At 41.8% G+C, this 21,320-nt stretch overlaps 1 protein-coding gene across 2 annotated transcripts in view; it reads right to left on the minus strand.

Moving 5' to 3' along the window:
• The window catches only part of rsrc1 (arginine/serine-rich coiled-coil 1), a 114,300-nt gene that overhangs the window by 90,443 nt on the left and 2,537 nt on the right, over nucleotides 1-21,320 (minus strand). Inside the window, exons 2-4 of one of the 2 annotated variants that reach the window (XM_020087972.2) lie at nucleotides 21,062-21,261; nucleotides 17,576-17,698; nucleotides 665-886 (exon numbers count right to left, since the gene is read on the minus strand). In XM_020087972.2, the coding sequence (XP_019943531.2) occupies nucleotides 665-886; nucleotides 17,576-17,698; nucleotides 21,062-21,249 (533 nt within the window). In that variant the 5' untranslated portion in view covers nucleotides 21,250-21,261. Of the gene's footprint in view, nucleotides 1-664; nucleotides 887-17,575; nucleotides 17,699-21,061; nucleotides 21,310-21,320 lie in introns of both variants that reach the window. The other variant, XM_020087973.2, reaches the window with a different exon arrangement.

A 21,320-nucleotide genomic window follows, 5' to 3' on the forward strand; every position in this document is an offset into this window, starting at 1 on the left:
GAGAGGCCTCTAAGGTGGTTAGAACCATATCTGAAGGGCACTACTGCTAAAATCTGCACCAACACTGATTCACTGCTGTGATTTCTGGTGTGTATTAGCTTGCAAGTAAAGATGCAATTTGCCAACTTTTCTCACCTTAATAAGGGGCTCTCATTTATTGCTTTTTTTTCGTGCATGAGCACCAGTGACTTTGGAGATGCATATGATCTTGTTATATCTCTAGACTTATTGCAGTTGGGTCCAAAGGGTGGAAAGCCAAGTTAAAGACATCAGAAATCATCTGGTGACCAAAACATCCTCTGAAAACTGAACCTGTGCAGCACTCCCACCCACCATCTATTCTTATATCAACATCTTCTCCTGCAAGAGGGAATGATATCACATTACAAGTCCAGCGCAGCCCCATGCTTGATTACAGGAGGAAATAGAGAAAGAAGGGTACTGATGGATTGATGGATGGAAGGATGGAGTGATGGATGGACAGATGGAGGAGCTGAGACTGAACTCCATATTTAAGCCTATATTATACTGACCAAAATAGTCTGTTTTCCAGCGGAGGCAGTGGTTTAGATTGAGCTGGGCCGACACAACACTTGTTTGGTGCGTTCGTGTCTCCCTGTGCATGTACTGTGTGCTTCCCTGTACAGAGCCATTCATCACTTACCCCTTTTTGTCAGCCTTGTCTTTACTCTTGTCTTTGTCTCTGTCCTTGTCTCTGTCTCTTCCTCGGTCCCGTTCCTTTTCTTTCTCCCTCTCCCGGTCGCGGCCCTTGCGCCGGCTCCGATCCCGCTCTCTGCTGTGGCTGCGACTCTTTCGGCGACTGTGGCTTCCTCGTCGGCTGCGGCTGCCACTCTTACTGCGAGACCTTCGGTGGCGAGAATGAGACCTGGAAGAAAATATGATCAGAAATTATAATTGCAGCTCATCTCATAAAATACTGATAATGACATACTAATGTAAAGAAGTGAGAATTTGGTAGAATATCATCAACTTCAACCGGTAATTAAATATCCTCTTTTAAATCCATGTTCTCCTATGATGCCTTGTAAACCACAGTTAATGTCTGAATATCCCAAAATGTATTTTGGTGAATCCTAGAAAACTCTGGCTGACACTTTCATGTCGCTGACAGTTGTGCATGTTTGGCAACAGTGAAACAGAAATGAGAAAAGTAAGAGCAGGAATTAAGTTCTCACTGAGGAAAAAGTATATTGTGGATGCATTGCAATACAGGTGATTGACTTCAATGCTCATTTGGAAAATGACGATTAATAAATGATTCAATCTTCTATGATGGATTTCGCTCTGTAAAATAGTCAAAACATAAAACAGTGAACTAATGTTTGTGCATCCAACTCAAGATAAACAAAAGTGTGGAAAATAACAATCTAATTTGAAACAAACTGACTAGAGACAGTAGCTTCACATTAACACATAAAAACAATTACTTTTGCGTGTGTTTACGAAAGTAAAATTTTCCTTAAGTAGATGGAAATACGTGTAAATTTATATATAATCACATTCACCATGACGGGGACAGACACACAGACAGACATACACACACACAAACACACCAAACCATACATACACAACGAACACTGTAGAAATGGAGCCAATTAGAGGAGGGCTCAGAGGAAGACCTGTCCTCAGTATTGATCCTGACACTGGCCCTCTGGTCTAAAAAAGATTTACAGTGAGATATTTACTCTGTTAGTTATGACACACAAACATGAGCACACACCCAGTTACACACACACAACCACAAAATAGAGAATTGAAAGTGTAACTCATATCTCAATATGGTGCCATACAGGCAAGGAAACAAAATATAACCACTTATTTATGTGACACTGCACATGCCTCTATTAATGCAGGAAAACCACTTTGACACATTCTGCTCAAGTGTGTGTTCATGCACAAGTGAGTGTGTGTGTGTGTGTGAGTGTGTGGGAAGGAGCATTTATTGAAACCCCAGTAGAAATCGGCAGCTAAGATGCCGTTATTTTCCATCATCTATCATTTTATTGATTTGTCTATAAAAACAGTCAAACCTGCTGTCCACGAGCTTTATTGCTTTCCCCCCTTTATTAGTTTGCAGTTTGGGACATCCAGAGCTGTCTCTCTCCCGACAGAAAACTAATCATTTTCTTCAGACGCCTGTCACCATCCTAACAGACAACACTCTGACAACTGTTTCAATCAATTAGGCCGGGGCGATCCCCATCTCTGGAGAGCAAGCTGCGCTATTTCAGTGTCTCTGCGAAAGAGAATCTGCTTGAAAAAGAAAACAAAAACAGTTTGAAGTTCAGTTTTCCAGGAACGCAGAAGTTTAACTTGCCTTAAAATTAAACTATTTCACAAGCAAGTATTTTATGAACTATATATTAAGCACATACATGCATAAATAAATCTGTTTCGAATAAGACAGTTGAATTCCATGTTCACCTAATACATATTTCTGATTAAGTGTGAAAATGAAGAAGACTGTGAATATCCTTTATTTTCATTGCTGAACAAAAGCCTAAACCTCTGTCAAAACTGATTGGTCCTTCATCGCTATATTGCATCAGATACATATAAACCACGTACACAGAAATTTGCTGCAAACTATTAACATTAAACACAGGCAACATATACATTCTCTAATATGGTTGAAAGAAATATCTGTTACCCTAAAAACTGGATATAGATCACCCACCTAAAAATCTCTGCATTATTTTTTGAGAGAGTCTGCACCAAAATGTAACAAGTTTTTCCACCGACCCATACCACATCATTCCATCCAAGTTTTGTAGAAATCTGTTCAGTTCTTTTTGTGTAATGCTGCTACCAAACACACAAATCCCAATGAAAACACAGCCATAAACATGAATTGATTAAACAAGAAAATACTTTAGATCACACTGACCTCTTCAACTGTTTGAATCCAAATAAAAGTAAAAAAAAAACTTATTTTCAGACAAAGAGAAAAGTTCTAACATATTTTTAACATTTGATAAAGTTTAAATTGTTCTTTAAATGCTTAGTTAAGTATCTAAAGAGCTGCAGATGTATTTTCTAATGATCAACTAATGGTTCAAGCTCTAGTTACAATACTGTTATCTGAGCAGCTCCATCAGTCCCTCTATACACGATCTTTTTTCCCCTGCACAGTAAATGCTGTCTTATTGCATTCTGCAGAACAGACACTGAAGCAGCCACCCTGCAGTGCTAATCAGAAATAATTATCATGAAGCATGTGATTCAGGCAGAGGTGGAAGCCAGCATCAGTCACATGGCATCTGATTTAATATGTTTAATACAGTATTTACTGGAGCTACAATTACCCTCGTCAGGAAATCACAGATAATGCAACAGAAAAGAGAAGAAAAACATTGGCATTTTTGGGGTGTGGAGTCTCCAGGCGAGATAATCCATCAATGGCCCGAACAGACCTTGGAATGAGTGAATCTATGTGTTGACAACGCCTGCATATGTTTGTAATCAGCAGTACATGAGGGTAAATACAACAGAGTTGCACTGTTCCAAGTTTTAGTCTTATATTTACAGCCAAGCAAATTGTGGCCAGAAGCAGCAGATGCAATAAACACAATCTCTCTCTCTCTCTTTCTGTTCCTCTGTCTCTGCCTTCCTCTCCCTTCTCTCTCTGATGGCAAAGAAAGCGGCCCACTTCTGGGGTGTGCAGCAAATTAAATTTACTGTAGTTAATAGAGTGAGCCTATGCTGCTAAATGTCAATTTCCTGACCAAGTCCTTCCCCTTGGAGAATGATTAGCTAATTTGAGGCTGGGGATAAATGGGCTAATGCAGGACACACAGATAAACAGCCACAGTTGGACCCCATGCCAAGTCCTTCCCCTGCTTTACATTTTATTGGCCGTATTATCTCCAGGGAAAATGGGTCCCCCTATGGCCTTGACATATTTTCATTTCTAATAAAAGGCCCTTGCTGGTTACTCCCATGAACAGACCCCACATACACACATACACACATACACACACGTACGCTGCACCTTCACAGCCGCCTTCCTCCATTCCTCCCTCGTTTCAGCGTCCAGTCCATTAAATCGGAGCTCTGCAATTGGCTGGGACCATTTTCCTGGTGAATTATCAATAGAGTAATTATGCTGCATGTTGGGAGCTAGGCTGAAGCTTATCGCCGCTGACCCCCCGGTGCGTGCCAGGATATGATCCCTCACCACAGCCCATTGGGGTAATTATGTGACCGGGTGTGAAGCTGGATGGTGTGTTACCCTTATCAGTCTGTATTCTATTTCTGTTTTCATTGAAAATTGGACATTAATGGCAGCTACGCCGTGCCTCTAGTGTCAGATACAGGTGAACGTCTCCAATGGAATCTGACCCTAGTTAAATCATTATTCATACTTCGCTGTGCATAAGCGGGATACACATGCACACGCACACATATACACACACCAATCATCCTCACTGTTTCTTTAAACCTATCTTTCCCATATTCGAGCAGCAGTGACGCACATTCATATTGTTTTTGCTTTTCCCCAAAACACCCTCCTGTGTAAGAAAACAAAACAGAGGTAATGTCCATATAGTTTTTCTTCCAGGGCAAAAAAACACCAACATAACTGCTGACAAAACAAGTGATGTTCTCAGTGATGCCCCGAGCAGCAGCCCTGTCCATTAGGCCACTGCGCCACAGCAATGAATAATGACCATGTAACTTTAACCCTATTGCATTTCAGTAGATGCTGGTGACAGTGACCCCTGTTTAACCAGTTGTTCTTCCCAACAATACGATAAAAACTAGAGAGAAGTAATTAAGGGACCAAGACATGTACTAAATATTTCAAAATTGCAATTTCCTGGCTCCTGTCTTTATAATAAAGAGTCAAAATAATCGACTATATGAGAGTGTTAAATTGGAATAGTTTCACTGAGAGTTTAATATCTTACCATCTTTTTGTTCATTTACCGTGTCAATGTAGGGAGCTGAAACTTAGAGTTAGTGTCCAGGTCAGCCTCAGTGCCTCTACAATCCACATCACGGTGCATTCATGCCTTTTTTCATTAATCTTTCTGAAAAGCTGTAACTTGACTCTAGAGTTATCTATGCATATTCTATTTTAAGCTAAACACAAATCTACTACTGCACGTGCTATTAAGATTCAAGCACTCAGTCATTTTGACAAAGATGTAACAAAATGATTTTTTAAGGACTACAACTTTTGTAAGGCATAGGTGCACTAATGCACTATCGGTTATTTAATATTTGTAAAATGATGAGGTAGTCAGATTCCACTTATATTAGAGAGTTAGACACCCATTAAGCTTGAAATACATCCAATAAAATCACAGTATTGGGTTTCAAGATTTCACAAAGATTGGAGAGAGAAAATAAAAAAAACCCAGTGGAACAGAGGAGCTCAAAGAGGTGGCACAGCACTGATTCAACATCTATTAATTCAGAATGAAAATAACAATGCACCTTTAAAATAGTAAAATGTTGGATAGACTGAACAGAAATGGTGATTTTTGTGCAATTAATTAAAAAGGAAAAGGTGGACCTATCTGGCCTCAACTGGCCAAGATGCAAAAACATAGTTTTCTTATTCACTTGTTCCAGTTAAAGTGTTTCTGTCACTACTGAGGAGGCATTTTGAAACCTTAAAATTTGTTTCAAATCTCTGGGATTTATTCTTTGAATCTAAAACAACACACACAACACACGCACACAAATCTTGCCCGTCGACTTTTCCAAGCGACAGACAGATTGAAAACTGTCCTGTTGAAAGTATGAAGATCCATATTTGAAGAACTTCATTAATGCGCTGTTCCCTGCCGAGTTATTTCCAGTGACAGAGCACACAGCAGCAGCTTCATGTTCAAGTTAAAAGTCGCTTTTCTTTTTTTCTGACATTTCAATGTGTTTAAAAGCACCTTGAGTGAGAAATGTGCATTTCCTGCTGCCAAAAGACGTGGAAAACAGCTGTTCCTGCCTGACGCTGCCTGCTGAATGGAATGCAAATATGTTAACCATCCAGAATTTATTACTTTTGAGTGCTCTTCAAACGCAACGGCAGACACAAGTTTAATTTATGATATTCCTCTAATTATGAGAGCTGTTGAAATCATTTCCCAAGCTGCTTCCTCCTTCCAAGCAGCCACATTATCTGTTCCCTCAGTTCACAGCACACACACACACACTGATTCAGGCACGCACGCCCACACAGACATGTAAATATATGCACACACACACTAAATAACACGAGGAATCAACGCAAAGAAGCTGATTGTGAGCACAATTAACACAGCAAAGACAGAGCATGAAATATTCACAGAAATGTTTTTTCTCTGTCCCCCCCTCTGCTTCATAAAAGCAATGTTTAGATTTGTCATAATCACCAGTTTGCTTTTAATTCAGCAGTCATCAACACAAACGTCTGCAATACCCTGCTATGCTGTGAAGCAGAAATGAGACCCCATGCAGGCCACCCACTCACTGCACCCCCATACCCACCCAAACACTCACGGTTACAGCCACAAGCCACAAGGTCAAGCCATTTAGCAGAGTTCAAAGGCCTTCAAAGACCCCTCAGATCTATATGAACCTACGCTGCCTGCCAACGTTGAGGGAAAAGAAAACTTTCTGCAGCAAGATGTGGTTTCCATGAGCGTGCATGTTTGTATATCATGTGAATGGCTCTGTGTGTGCACGTCACTCTGCATATGCCGATTACCCGGTGTCTTCATTGGCACATATGCCCAGTGTCACTCAGCCTCCTCATCGCAATCCTAAACTTGGCCGTCTGGTGTGCACCCGCGACCCTTGACCTGTGTGCAGCCGCAGCTCGACATGACACCCATTAGCAGCTGGAGTCGAAGGAGGGTGGGGGGGGCTGGCTCAGCCACTCAAGCCCAGACACAAGGTCAAGTGGAGGTCACATTCAGACTAGGTGCTAACTTGCCAACTCGCTCACAGCGACTCACGCAATTGAAACCCACTCTTTCCATCCATCATGGCCCGGAACAATTAGTTACACTGAGTTAGGGGAGAGTTGTTTTGATTGTCATTGCCTCCATCTGTAGAAGGGTGGGAAGCAGGGAGGTGGAAGAAGTTGAAGGATGGAGGAGGAGAAAGAGGGGAATAAAGGACAAGACAAGAAGAGACAATGGGTGAAGGACGACAGGAGACTGTGGCTTTTACAATATGAAAGGGGTTTTAAAAGTTCGGGAGCCAAGAACAACCAGGCTAACATAAAAGAAGAGAGAGTGAAAAAGAAAAAATTGGGACTTATGAAGACAGCAGACAGCAGAGCTTCACGTAAAGCTGGCTCCAATTAGCAGGTGTGCTCTCAGACGCTTGCTCTCCCTTTTTCTCTGGTCAGGGAAGATGTATTTTTCTAACTTTATACGCATGTATTTATGAAGTGGTGGGAGATCTGAGGGCCCTTAGCATAACAGCCCTTTATTGTTTAAATGTGGACCGTGTGGCCCTGTGCGCTTAAGTGATTTAGGAACCTCACAACTCCGGTATAAGGAAAATCATAAACGCTGAGACAAACCATGTGGGTGGACTGTAAAAGGCACAGAAGAACGGGCCGACAAAAAGCAGACACACATTCCACTACTAAAGGCAAACTGCACTTAATTAAACACCCAAGACACAACTGGTATAGCGCCCTGTAAAAAACACAGTGCTGTTAGTTTCTCCCTTTTCAGTGGAGTATCATAAAGTTGTCTTCTAACAGAACAGAGGCTCGTCTCAAAGAAGTTTATAAAAAAAAATTTTTATGAACTGCTGTCAAGATTGAACAAGGCGAAGGAGGGAGAGAGGGACGAACGCAGAAAAAGAGATCAAGAAATGGATAGCGAGAGAAAACACTCCTTCTGAAAAAAAAGACTCCCCCTCGCATACATCTGTCACTTCTCATAGACTGCATGTCCTGCACACAGAACTATAGGTAACCGATAAAGCAAATCTTACCCAGTAGATTTGGTGATTTCTGTAGTGCGACACAGACGTGTGCAGCTGGAGAAAATCAGTTTTGCAAACATTCAGCACATTTTTAATCTGTTTTCTGGCACAATTTGGAGAAATGCTCTATGAGAAATGGCAAGAATTTCTGTATAGATTAGGTATTCTATGACTTGTGAAGGTGTGGTGGTAATGTGTTTTACACCCCCCCCACTGCTGTATTGACAGCCTCCACAAATTCTTCTCTTTATCAGCTGAGGATTGACTAATATCAATCCTTTGCTGTTTCTGTTTAATATATTCATCTTCCCTACACAAATTAACATTCAGGCAAAGGAGGGCTGATTTGCACTGTTGTTCCACATGTTACAGCAATAGCATTAAAGTCATTCATTCATTACACATCTGCAGTAGCACATGAGAAAAGGGGACCGTGCTCACTAATCTCACTTTTTCTGAGCATCAATAACCCAGAGAGAAATCTGGCAAAGTTCCACTGCAACAAAACTGTTGACTGCATTTAAAATAATTACAATTTTCCCTGCTTTGATTTGGAGCCAAAAAATCACGACATGCGAGTTCTCTGTTCAGCCAGTCACAGAAGTGATCTGCTCTTTGTTCAGCCAATCATGTGACAGTTGGCCACATATCCTCTGGGCAATCCATCTCTCTGCACTTCCTCCTCATGTCCTCGACTCTGCCAGAACCCAAGCGGATAGACAGAACAATAGAGGAAGACAAATTTCAAATAGAAAACCTCATGCACGGCCTGAGCAAGTGTTTCATTACTTTCAAAAAGATTGTCAAGGTTTCAGTCAAGACGCACATGATCCTTGTTTCATTCCTCTGCCATTCTCCCTCATTTTTCTCTCTTTTTCCACAAATAAATTACTAAACGCGTGAGTGAAACCACATGCTTGTGTGTCAGGGTGTGTGTGTGTGGGTCCTTTGCTTGGCTAAAGTGAACCGACAAGTGCAGGCAGTGGTTCCATTAGCTGGCAATTTGCTCTCAAGTTGTCCAGGGGGGATAAGAGGAACGACAGAGGTGGGTTTTTTTGGCAGGACAACGCACATGGCTCTGCTTATAGGACAAGTTAAGTGAGGTGCTCACACATAATCCCAGGCCATCATTCAAACACTCTTATGACATATGCACACATCAGACACGGTGAAGGAGATCAATGCCTCAAATAATGAAAATGTAAATGTATTGAAAAACTTGCACATATTTACCTTTGCTAAAAAATAAAAATCAATGATAAATGTGTACTGTAAAGTTGACACTAATTTTAAGTAGGACTGTGGCTATACTCAAGACAAACAATATATGTCTATATCTATATGTGTCCACTGAGTCCCAGAGAATGATGGTATCCATATGGTTTGAGAGAGAGCATAACTAGAAGTAAACACGGCCGACTGAGGCTCGTCCATGCATTCTCTCTTAGCAGGGGTCTCTATGGACTGGCTCAAAACCTGGCCACTGAATCACACACGGCACATAAACATACCTCCCTCCTTCCCTGTGTGTGTGTGTGTGTGTGTGTGTTATTTTTAAGAGAAAAGAAGAACTGTGGACAGACGGTGGCATGTATCTGTGCATAAATTAAATAGCAGAAGCTGATAATTAAAAGGGGGAAAATAAGCAAAGATAATATAAAACTTCGCTAATCGGCTACTTGGCAAGGTGACCTCACAGTGCACCTGCCGCCATTCTCGGACCTGCTGTCCTGCTGGGCGAGTGACACGGGGGGCCAATATGCAGGTCCGGCTATAAGCAGCAGGCAACTAGTAAACCCTCCCCCCCTCCTCTTTACCCAACCCTCTCTCTCTATGCATCGCTGTTTCTCTGTCTCTCTCCCTCCCTGTGCTTCTCCACCCAGAGCGTTATTAGACCCAGGGCTCCGCTGCGGCTCCAAACAGCTCAATGACAACACACAGGGCCTGCCAATTAGAAATAATTAGACAGTCATTTCAGTGGCAAGTCTTTTTAAGTGCATATATAACGATGCAATGATGCTTATTAGCCGGCCTGGGCCAGCGAGGACCAGGGCCTCAAACGCTTTGGTGCTGGAGAAAATAATTATGCCAGTGATCACAAAGCGGGCTGCACATCTCTGTACTTCACCTCCACACGTTTCAAAAATCCACTTCATTAGCTTCTGTAATTAATCCTCCATTAATTGCAGGAAAAGCCCAGTTTACCTCCCTTCGTTTCTAATTATCATCTTATAAATAGTTATGGTTATAATTAATGTGTTCATTAGGCAGGATATTTCTCTCAAAGCCTCGCTGGGAGCCAAAGGTCCGGCTCGGCTCTCTCTGAAGCCTAACCAGCCAGAAGGTGAGGCCATCCTGCCTGCATTTGCTTTTATTTTACTACATTCAACCTCCTAATTGGCATTTAAAACCCAATTTGGAAGAACTTCAATAAGCTTAAATAGGAAAGAGAGACAGAGAGAAGGCAGGAAGGAGAGAGAGACAGAGATACATTTGGTGTTCATTTTCCTATGCCAGAGCTAAAAGCATTTCTGTCTCTGTCTTTCTCTTGGTCTGGCCAGACGGACGAGGCTTTTCTCTGTCATAAAGTTAAAACAATGAAGGCTGGTTACATGATTTTAGACTTTGGCATTATCTAGGTTTTATTTGCAAAACAGTGCAAGTGTTTCTCTACCAAAGAAATAACAGAGGATGTGTCGCACACTTGTGTTGGGTTTCGCTCATCAAACAGACAAATTTTGTCTTTGGTTTACAGATTTAAAGTAACTTGTTTCTATGATACTTAAATTAATCACAAAGATTAGCATTCATTCACACACAGATTTCAAAAAGGAAAATTACTCCGAGCTCTCAATGATTAGACCTGAACTTTAAAAAACCTTTATTTGATTCAACTAATGTTTCTTATTTATCATAATAAGAATTTATTATATTGTTATTTTGGGGAAACCAAATTGTGTATTTTTCAATACACCTGAGCTCTGTATAGACATAATGTCCACTGTAATATCTGAAGAATCATTATTGTATTATCTGTTATATGTATAACTTTAAGTGGCCATCAAATAAAATTAAAGACAATATTGAAGAAATAAATCACAGTTTAAAGACCTTTTCACAAAAAACTTTTGCAACTTAACACTCAAAAATGTCAACAAGAGAAAATAAAAAAACAGAACAAATAAAGTTATTATCAGACACTATGCAGATGTTCTGCATCTGAAAACCTGCTACATGAACTTTTCAGCTCTGGTTGACCAGGTAGGCTTCATTAACCAACACTGCATAAAAAGCTCTGATAAACAGAGTTGCACAAAATGATAGTAAATTATAATGCTTCCCCGACAATAAAAACATTTGACAATATTGCAATTACAGTATTGCTTCACTTTACAACCATATTAATGCGGATGATGTTGTTTTCTCTCAAACCTTTGAGCGTCACACAACCAAACATATAAAACCAGATTTTCTATGCAGGGTTGTAACATCAGACTTTGTGTGTCATGACTCCCAGATGGGAGAGGGGGGACAACTGTTTGATGTTAAAGTAGTGCAGGTTTGGGAACGTCAGACGTGTGTGTGTGTGTGTGTGTGTGTGTGTGTGTGTGTGTGTGTGTGTGTGTGTGTGCGTGTGTGCGTGTGTGTGTGCAGGACTGGTGGATGCCTTTTGTGAGGTGAATTCTGCACGTGTGTTTGTATGTTTGTTACTCAGTGCAGACTCTACAGCTAGGTTGCTACCCAGGGGAGCAGGCTTGTGCGTTTTGAGCCTGCAGGATGGAGGGGTGCGGTGGAGGTGGGGGTGTGGTGCGCGACCGGCTTGGCAGGAGTGAGGGGTGAGGGGTGGGGGGGTTCCTCTGGCGGTAGAGGGGAACACTGCTTGCGGCGAGGCGGGGATGAAAGAGGCTGTCTGTGTCACTCACTTATTCCTCCCTTTGGTAAATAAAGGTTTCTGACAACAAAGCAGAGCAGCGCTTGACTGGCCTTTACAGCAGATAAATAAAAAGGACAACAGAGAGAGAGAGTGAGAGAGAGAGAGAAACACAACAACAAACGCGTTCAGATCTCACGACTGGAAGCATGTTGATTTTTATGGAGTAGAGAAGACACAGCTGAACTAAACCAGGTCATCTTTCAGTTTAAATCAACACTTTGTAAGTCCAGTAATCGGGGAAGAAGGAAGAAAGGGCTAAATGTCACCCTGCGGAAGGGGGAGAAGAAAAGATGGAATAACAGACAGTTGAAATGCAGCCAGGAGCTGGCTCTTAAATTTAGCACCGGTCTAGACTCACCTAAAACCACAGCAAAACTGCAATAACACAACGTGAGATACTGCAGAAGACAGAAGAGAAAGGATTTAGAGGTTGTTTACATTCTTTCTCAACTTATTTTCTATCCATCAGTGCCATCATTCATGCCTTATGGTTCTCTCATCTCAGCAGTTTGTTGAGGAAACCAGATTTTCACCTGTCATGTCCTCAAACACACTCAGGCCCGTTTCCCTTATGAAGCCTGCGACACCCTTAACCACCTGCTACATCATGCACACACATACTGAACTTTGTGAATGAAAATATGTTTCCCACCCTGCTACCTGACAGGGGAATTGCTGATCCAGGTGCAGTAAAAAAGCTGTGCGGCCACACTGCTCAACCACAATAAACCCGCTGAATTTCCTCACCCCACCTCTGTCCTCTTGCATTCAACTTACCCTACAGTCCTTTCCTGCCTACAGTCCCTGGCCTCAGCCCGTCCCACTCCCAAGCCGTCTGGATGACATTGCGCACGCTCCGTCTTGGTGCTACATCGGATAAGCTATCTAGCAGATGTACGACACCTCATCTCATGCAGGGGGAAAATTGCTGTGTGAAACAAATACCAGGTCATCGCTCACCCCTGCACACACACATATGCCTGGAGTCAGCGATCTCCAGTCCTGAGAGCAGAGCTTGTGGAGCTGCAACATCTAGAACACTGCGCTTCAGCAGGCAAAGACATGGCAGGATGGCAGGGTGGCAGAGGGGTTGGAGGACAGTCACACAGCCAGACGCCTTTAAGTCAACTATTAATGTACAAGGCATTGTACTTAGTTAAATGTCCTCTACCTAGGCATTGAAACTGGCTGCTCTGGGCACTGACCTTTACTCAACCCTGACCTCTGACTTCTCTGAAGGAGACAGGGAAAGGTCCCTAAGGGGATCACTTAAGTGTCTCATTATCATTATTATTATTACATCCTATGTTTCATGTCAGCCTTAAAGGAATAGTTTGACATTTGGAAAATACACTTATTCCTTTCCTGATAATTGCTAATAGAAAAGACTGATACCGCTCTAATATATGTATAGTAAATATGAAGCTACCGCTGGCAGTAGAGCGGCTTAAAGTTAGCGTAGCTCTGTCCAAAGGTAAAGAAATCTACCTACCAGCACGTCTGAAGCCCCTTAATTGCTTCATATTTGTAAAAACAACAGTAGCAGTGTTATGGGAATTTCCTTGCCAAAATATATCAGCAAAGGATCAACCTTCAAATGTAAAACTAATAATTTAAAAAAGAAGTCAGTATTAGTAAAATATTCCAGGGACCCCCTCATATACATCATGGAATAATATGACATAGCCTATTTTTTTTACACTCATAGTGATGTGAAAGAATAACACAAGAGAAATGTCTTAGATTAGATATTAGACATGTATTAAAACTACATTGCACCATTTCAACACATTGATAATAATAATTAATAGATGAATCTTTGCAACGACCCCCTAGCAGTTAGCAACAGACTCAGTGGGGTCTGCAAACCCCGTTTGAGAACCACTGATTTAAAAGACACAGCTGCAAGTTCAAGAGCGACAATAACAGTAATTAAGTAAAGCTGGAAACTTATTTATAAAAATAAGTGGAATTACAACTGATGACATAAACAATTACAACATAATATCCATGTTACCATTTTAACTTGTACTTGAGCATAATCCCATTTTATGAATTGATAGATCTGTCTGGACCAAAACCACTTCCCACCCACAGCTCAGAGTGCTCTGGACTCATCCTGGCCTTTGTGGCTGAGATAATCCTGACTCTGGTCATGCTGTGTGGTGTGTTTAGCTTCCTATCAAGCCCTCTAGGGTTAAAGACGGATAATTAGAGGTCTCGTCTCGCTCTCCTCAGAGTCATGACAGCATCCCAGTGATGAAGGCGTTCTAGCATTAGCAAGGGCTAAACCCTGACGCTAGCACTCTGCCCTGCTAACTCAACACCACACCCGTGAAATATTAATGAGGAAAATGTAAGCGTTTGTGTGTAGCCTGCAGAATACGCTCGCTTATGTGTGGTGTGTGAACAGAGAGTTTAATGCTCAGCCGCTGCTCTTTGATGGGTCAAGTGGTGGATTTGTCACACCTGCCAGTCCTCCGCAGTGTCTTCCACCAGTGCCTGTAAAGCAAACTGTTAAGTCAGTGAAGGACTGACAGAATGACTGACTGAGCCACACACATTTAACCCCTGCTGTGGCTGCCCATGAAAGCCCAGTGCTACACCACTCCGCCGAGCTCACCTAAAGACGTGCCTGTGATCCAACTGTGATGAGAGGCCATGTCGTCTTTGTTGAACTGGGTAGCATCAGATCACTGTACGCTGCTGCCACCATGCTCCACTCTGCTCTCCCCCAGTGGACTAGGCCGTGACACACACATACACACCTACCCACACTCACCATGAACATGTACACATACATGCATACACTCATTCAACCTCACACATGCTCTCCTGAGTGCGCACACAGCCTGATATGCCAGCTCACATCAAAGAGAATAAACATTAATGGCAAATAGGTAATCGGCTCCTCTTGTCTGTTTTACATTTCAGGGCAAGATTGACTGCCTCTGGGGGACCTGGCCCTTCTCTGATTGAGGGCAGGGGAAAAAAAGGAAAAAAAAGAGGAGGGAGGGAAGCAACGATAGATGCTAAACACATGATGGAGCATTATTCTTATTTCATTCATCTTATTTTTTATTTAGATATGATAGATTGAAAATAAAGAAATAATATTCTCTCCCTTCGACTCACAATGGCCCTAATCTTCTAGCCTGCAATATTCTGATGCAGACGTTATTATTCTCATTTCTTCTGAATAATTTCCCTTTTTCAAGCTGAACATTTTCTCTCTTCATTTTGTTCTTTAAGGATCTTCTGCACTCCCCATCCTGCACTAACTCAACTTATTCTCTCCTGAATTTTCCATTCTGTTGCAACTTCTCGTCCCCCTTCTCCCTCTCATCGGTGCACTCGGTTTCCTTTCTCCTGTTCTTATTCTGATGGTGGTGCAGAGTTGGTGTGGGGGTGGCAGGCAGCACCTCATATCCTATCTGCGTATCAATCATGAGGTCCTGTCCACTCAATCCTCCTATGATCCATCAGCGAGCCTCTCAGCCAGCTTGGGCAACCGCAACCACACACACACACACACACACACACACACACACACACACACACACACACACACACACACACACACACACACACACACACACACACACACACACACACACACACACACACACACACACACACACACACACACACACACACACACACACACACACACACACACACACACACACCTGACTGATGGCAGTTAGGGCACCTGTGCACACCAACCTGCTTTCATTCCAGTACTCCAGCAGGTGTAGAATATGCAGCATTCACTCACAAGAGAGCACAGTACAAGATTACAATACTGCAATTGCTCCCTGTGCTGCAGGACACACTGAAAAAACAAAGCTTTTCATCACGCAATTATACTTATTCACAATAAATCTGCTGATCATTAGCTCCATAAAATGTCACAAACTTCCAATGGCAATATTTTCAATTGCTCTGGAACCCAAAGAGATGCAGCTTATTAATAAACAAAAAGCGGCACATTTTCACTTCTGAGATACCACAATAACAACAATTGTTAAAATGTATTTGTGGTTATTATTCTGTTGATCAACTAACCAATTAACTGAATAATCCTTTCAGTGCTTGTGCCATTTATTAGATGACAGCACAGAATGTCCCCTGGATTGTTCTAATGCTGAGACAGGAGCGCACATGTGGCCTCAAACAGCTCAGTTTTGCAGACACAAATTGCAGCTGCCATCACATAACTGCATAAATTTATCGTCAGTGTCATCATTTGGTTCATCCCCACCTCCAACACCGCCTCCACCTTTTAAACACCCCACGCACCCACCCTCCACCACCTACAACAGCCCAACCCACCTGCTCCTCGCTTGCCGCTAAGCCGATTATGCAACGCAACCCTGCTAATCACAGCGCATTGTTTGTAAACACCGATGTCATCGACTGCAGTTCTAAATCTCCCAAATCCCCACCACCTTTCATCTCACACCCACAACGGTAATGCCATTTTCGACTGATGCTTTAATCACCGCTGCCGCTGTGAGTGACTGCCACTGTACCGCAGAGAGTAGAGGCGGATTGTGTGAAAATATCTGTCAATAAATTGTTTCAGTGTAACAGTGAAATTTGTTGCTTGTTCTGAAGCCACAAAATGTTCAGTGAACATTAGATTAGAGAGTTGAAGTGTGGTGACACCATTAGCCACAATTGTGTCAGCACATCTCTGTTGCATCATCCTGTCACCTCTGCAATAAAAACAATTTTTTCTCTTTGTGATTAAAATGATCTCTGCTCTAACCCGCAGCCACACACAAGTAAACAAAGGGCCTTGCTCATGCATATATTATGATAACCTTTTCTTCAATTGCACGTCTGTGTGTGTTTCTAAGTGCCTGTGTGTGAGTGTGAGGGATTTAAAAACAGCAGTTTACTGGTTCATTAGCACCAGATTAGCTATGCTAATGTGGACCACCACACAGAGAGACTTTGCCTTTATGATTCTGTGATATTCGGCTATGGCTGGGTGTGTGTGTGTGTGTGTGTGTGTGTGTGTGTGTGTGGTGCAGGTGTGTACACATTGGTCTTGCATGCATAAGTTAGTCTATTGCTATATCAATAATAATCATAATTCAACATAGCGTGTATGGGTAATGATGTTTTAATTGCATTAATGAGTGAGAGACGAGCTGCTGCCAGAAAAGATTTGGGAAGGATTGGACTGGTGTTGCATGTGACCTGTCTCTGTTTCATTAATACTCACACAGCAAAAACCATAGTCTGGGTTAACTGAGACATGAGTACATGAGCAAATGCAAAATGTTAATCCAGAACTAAGATGTAAGTTTCCATGTGGCTCCTTCTGATGACATGAGACATAAATACAAAATGATGTGTTTGTTTATGCAACAGTAAACTTCCAAAATTCTTATTGCTGCTTTAATAAGAAAAGTCTGCAAAAAGCATTGGATATCCTGGTTTGTAATACAAACAGTGTTTTAAGTAGATTTTTTTTTGTCATTCCTTAATGATGCAGCCATCACTTATCACTCCTTTTCTTCACATATTCTACACTTCATCTCAGAATACATTAAAATTATCTTTAAATAATGCTGAATACTATTGTGAGCTTTAATACTTGATATTATTATCAAGAAATTCAGTGTTCATGCCAACAAGGGGGGAAAAAACTACATAGTAATGTGATGGTGTTACCTCCTGTCTCGGCTGCGTGACCTGTGAGAGCGGTGGCTCCTCCCTTTGTCTCTCCCTGCACTGCGACTCCTCCTCTTGCGAGATGAGCTGTGGGACGAGCTGCTGCTTGAACGGCGTCTTCTCCTGGAGCACACAGACAGAAACAGACAAACTATTTTTACATAGGCAGGATTCTTTATCAAGGGGAACTCTTATCTATACAATTAAACATTATGTGGTCAGCAGAAGTGAAAAATGTAAATAGGTTCTAAAAGAGCAGCGTGGTCACAGAAGACCTGAGGATCTGACAATTGCAGTCTGAGAAAGTTTCCCATTCAACTGAATGAGGATGTGTATATAATTATTATTAGTAATTATAATGAAACTTTAGTTTACTCTCAATAGAACAAAATTACAAACCAAAGTCAAGCTCTCGCCTTATCAGCGTCCTCCTCATTCCACTGCTGTGACTTTTCTCCTATTCTCTATTCATCCACCAGTGTACAGCAGCTCAGACGTCAACTGGAATTCTTCCCTCTTCTCTGTAAGTCAATACTGTATCCTAATTTGTTGTGCTGTTCATTTCAAGAGCAAATATGTCCTCAACAACCTCACCTATCAGCATTGCCGATGGCTACTTTGCATTAGTGAACACGTCTGTCTGTGGCCCAGAGCAGCAGAGCTACGTAGGCTGCCCTACAGTTCCTCCACGGGGGCCCTTTGGAGCTCTGCTCTTTAATGTGGCTGTCGAAGTGTGAGAGTGTGTGTGTGTGTGTGTGTGTGTGTGTGTGTGTGTGTGTGTGTGTGTGTGTGTGTGTGTGTGTGTGTGTGTGTGTGTGTGTGTAGCATCAATTTTCAAAACACCACTTACACCATGTTTCTATTGATATCATGTAGCAGGAGGTATTTATAGGGGTGAATGTGAATGCAGAAAGCCCCATTCTCTATTTAAACAGTTTGAGCAAAATTCATTATTTAAAATCTTTTCTCTTGTTTCCCCCAAATCTTTTTAGCATACACACAACACACACTTGCTAAAAAAAACTCATACTCGGTCCTATGGGAGCACTGCAAGATAGAAGAGAAGAAAAAGGAAAGCAAATAACACAGAGGCTGAACTATCAAACCAGAATTATACCCCTTAGAGTAGCACAGCAAAGATCCATTAGTATTCTAAAGGATAGATCCCATGAGCGGGGCCTTATGAAATAATTTCCACAGCCCGCATAGATCCACTTCACACATTAAACAGAAGAAACACACAGTAGTGACATACGGGTTTTTTGGAAGGTGGTGTTAACTCACAAATGTTCACAGAGTGCTGTGTAAATGTACTGTAATAAAACATAATGGCTCAAACACATGTGAGCGGGAGCTGGTTTACACAGAGGTCTTTCACATGAACACACCTAACAAGCTGGATTTCATGTCTTCTCATATCTCTCACACATTTTCATGGACTAAATAACTCTCTTTGCGCTTACACGTCAAATATGTGGTTATTATGTCACTGGCCGAGAGCAAAACCACTCTTCTGTTTTTCCACATGTGAATGCAGGTTGAAAATTCTGCACAGTGTCGAATTTCATATGAGCCTATTAAAGGAACTAGTCACTCACTCACACACTCACGGTGTTGGTTAATTGATCAAAATGTTTGGCTAATAGATGAGAGGCTGTGGTCCCAGGGTTTACATTGCCCACCCGGCCCCACCCTGTACAGACAAGCAATGACTTCCCATCAACAGTAATGGACCTTGACCGAGCTTCATAAATAATTACCATCCAGTGGCCTTGACAGTACAGCTACACACAGCCTGTGGCAGGTACGGATGGATGGTAGAGGACACGTCCAGCAACATAGCCACTTGAAAAGATGTGATTAGAATTGAGCTTCCCCTTTCCTCAACAACTGCTAAGCATCTATGTGTGATACTTTATACACCGTGATACCTTAGAAACAAGCTTATACAACCAGTGGCACCTTATAAAATGTTTATGTCTCAGCTTTGCCCTTATTTTTTTTATTTTCATTTATCTTGAGAAAAACTAGACACAAAATAACACATATAAAAACACCCATATGTAAATTTCTAAATATTCAAGATATAACTAACTTTCATGCAATGGTGACCATCTCACTTTGACTAAAGTGAGTTCTAGGTGTTTAGCTGCAAAATATCCTCTCACCTAAATACAAGACTCATAGGGCCAGAGTAATTTCATATGCTGCTAATAAACATTGTTTCTGTGGAAATTATATGTGCAACTTAAATGTTTGAGACTTGATTAAAATTTCAGCTAGCTGATTTCAAATCTAAGCAGACTCCTTAGTTGGTATTCCTTTCAAACAGCCTCGGGTATTTCAGTGACCACTGTTCTATGTAAACAATTAACCTGAACAGGAGCAAAAACTATAAAAACAGACTACAATCTTACTTGGGCAATAAATTCACAATTTAAATCAAAAAAACTCCTTTTCACATATTGATATGTCACAATATGAAAAGCACATATGTAAATGATCGCTTAAAATTGCCTGTTGCTTCTGTTTCAGGGTTGTGGTTTTATTCATTCTGATTCACTGTCACACGGACACTGATAACTGACACTGTGACTTGTCACAGCCAGAAAAGCAGTCTTCAGCTTAAGTTTCCCAGTAAGACATTGCCATGTGATAGTCACGTAGCATTCAAAATATCAGAACCCTGAAAGTGAAGCAGCTAAATGGAATTCAGTCATAACTTCTTCTATTATTTACACTTGTTCTTTTCCTCCTGTGACATGTTCTGTGGAGCATATTTGTTCTGACAAAGTCCTATTATCCATGTAACTGGTAACATCAGTGATTTTCCTACAATGACAGCTCAGACTATCTGCTAACAAAAAGGCATATCGGTAAAACTTCTGAATTTTTACTGATACCCTTTAATGTGTACATTGACCTATTAATGGGTAAAGATTAGTATAAATGTGCCAGTGTTAGCCCAGAAGCTGTTTATGATGTGTAGTCTTTGGTCAGGTGTTACGAAGCTACATTAAAAACAAGTTATTGAGATTAAGGATAACAGCCTACACTGGGGCAGTACGTAAGATGGTGAGAACTCAAGTATAGCTTTGTAGCTTCAAATAAGGATTAAATACATCAGAGGCCTTAAACAACTGTTGCACTAACTGCAAAGTTAGAGTGTTGGTCTTAACAATGGAGCCATAATTAACCTTGCAAACAGCTGTAAAAAAAACAAGATGACAAGAAATGCACAAACAGTTTTGTAACTACAGAGAAGATTAGCCATTTAAAGTAGGAGCTGAGCTAGGAAATGTATTTTGGTTTATACTTATAACTTTATAAGCCACTGATGAGACGGGGTGAATCTTTCCTCTACAAGAAGCCAGTTCTCCAGGAGATCACAAACACAGTCTGTCTCCTTCAAGGACAGTCAGCTACTCACAGTGTTCACCCCTGTCGCCTCTATGTAGGAAAGACGAGCCTTCTGTGTCCTCTCACCTTCTGTCTCTGTCCCTGTCTCTGGAGCGAGATCGGCTCCGTCGACTGGACCTGCGACCCCTGCTGCTGGTCACCTTGCTGCCGGAGGATGAGGACGAAGAGGAGGAAGAGGAGGATGAACGGCGTCGCTGCTTTCTCTTCTTCTTGCTGCGACCATCATCCTCACTGTCGGAGGTGCGACGGCCCATGATGCTGGCTGACTGTCAGCAAAACACACACACGAGCTGGGTTTATGAGATGCTATATATCTGGATTTGAG

Source organism: Paralichthys olivaceus, chromosome 11, assembly GCF_024713975.1.
Source record: "Paralichthys olivaceus isolate ysfri-2021 chromosome 11, ASM2471397v2, whole genome shotgun sequence".
NCBI classification, from domain to species: domain Eukaryota; kingdom Metazoa; phylum Chordata; class Actinopteri; order Pleuronectiformes; family Paralichthyidae; genus Paralichthys; species Paralichthys olivaceus.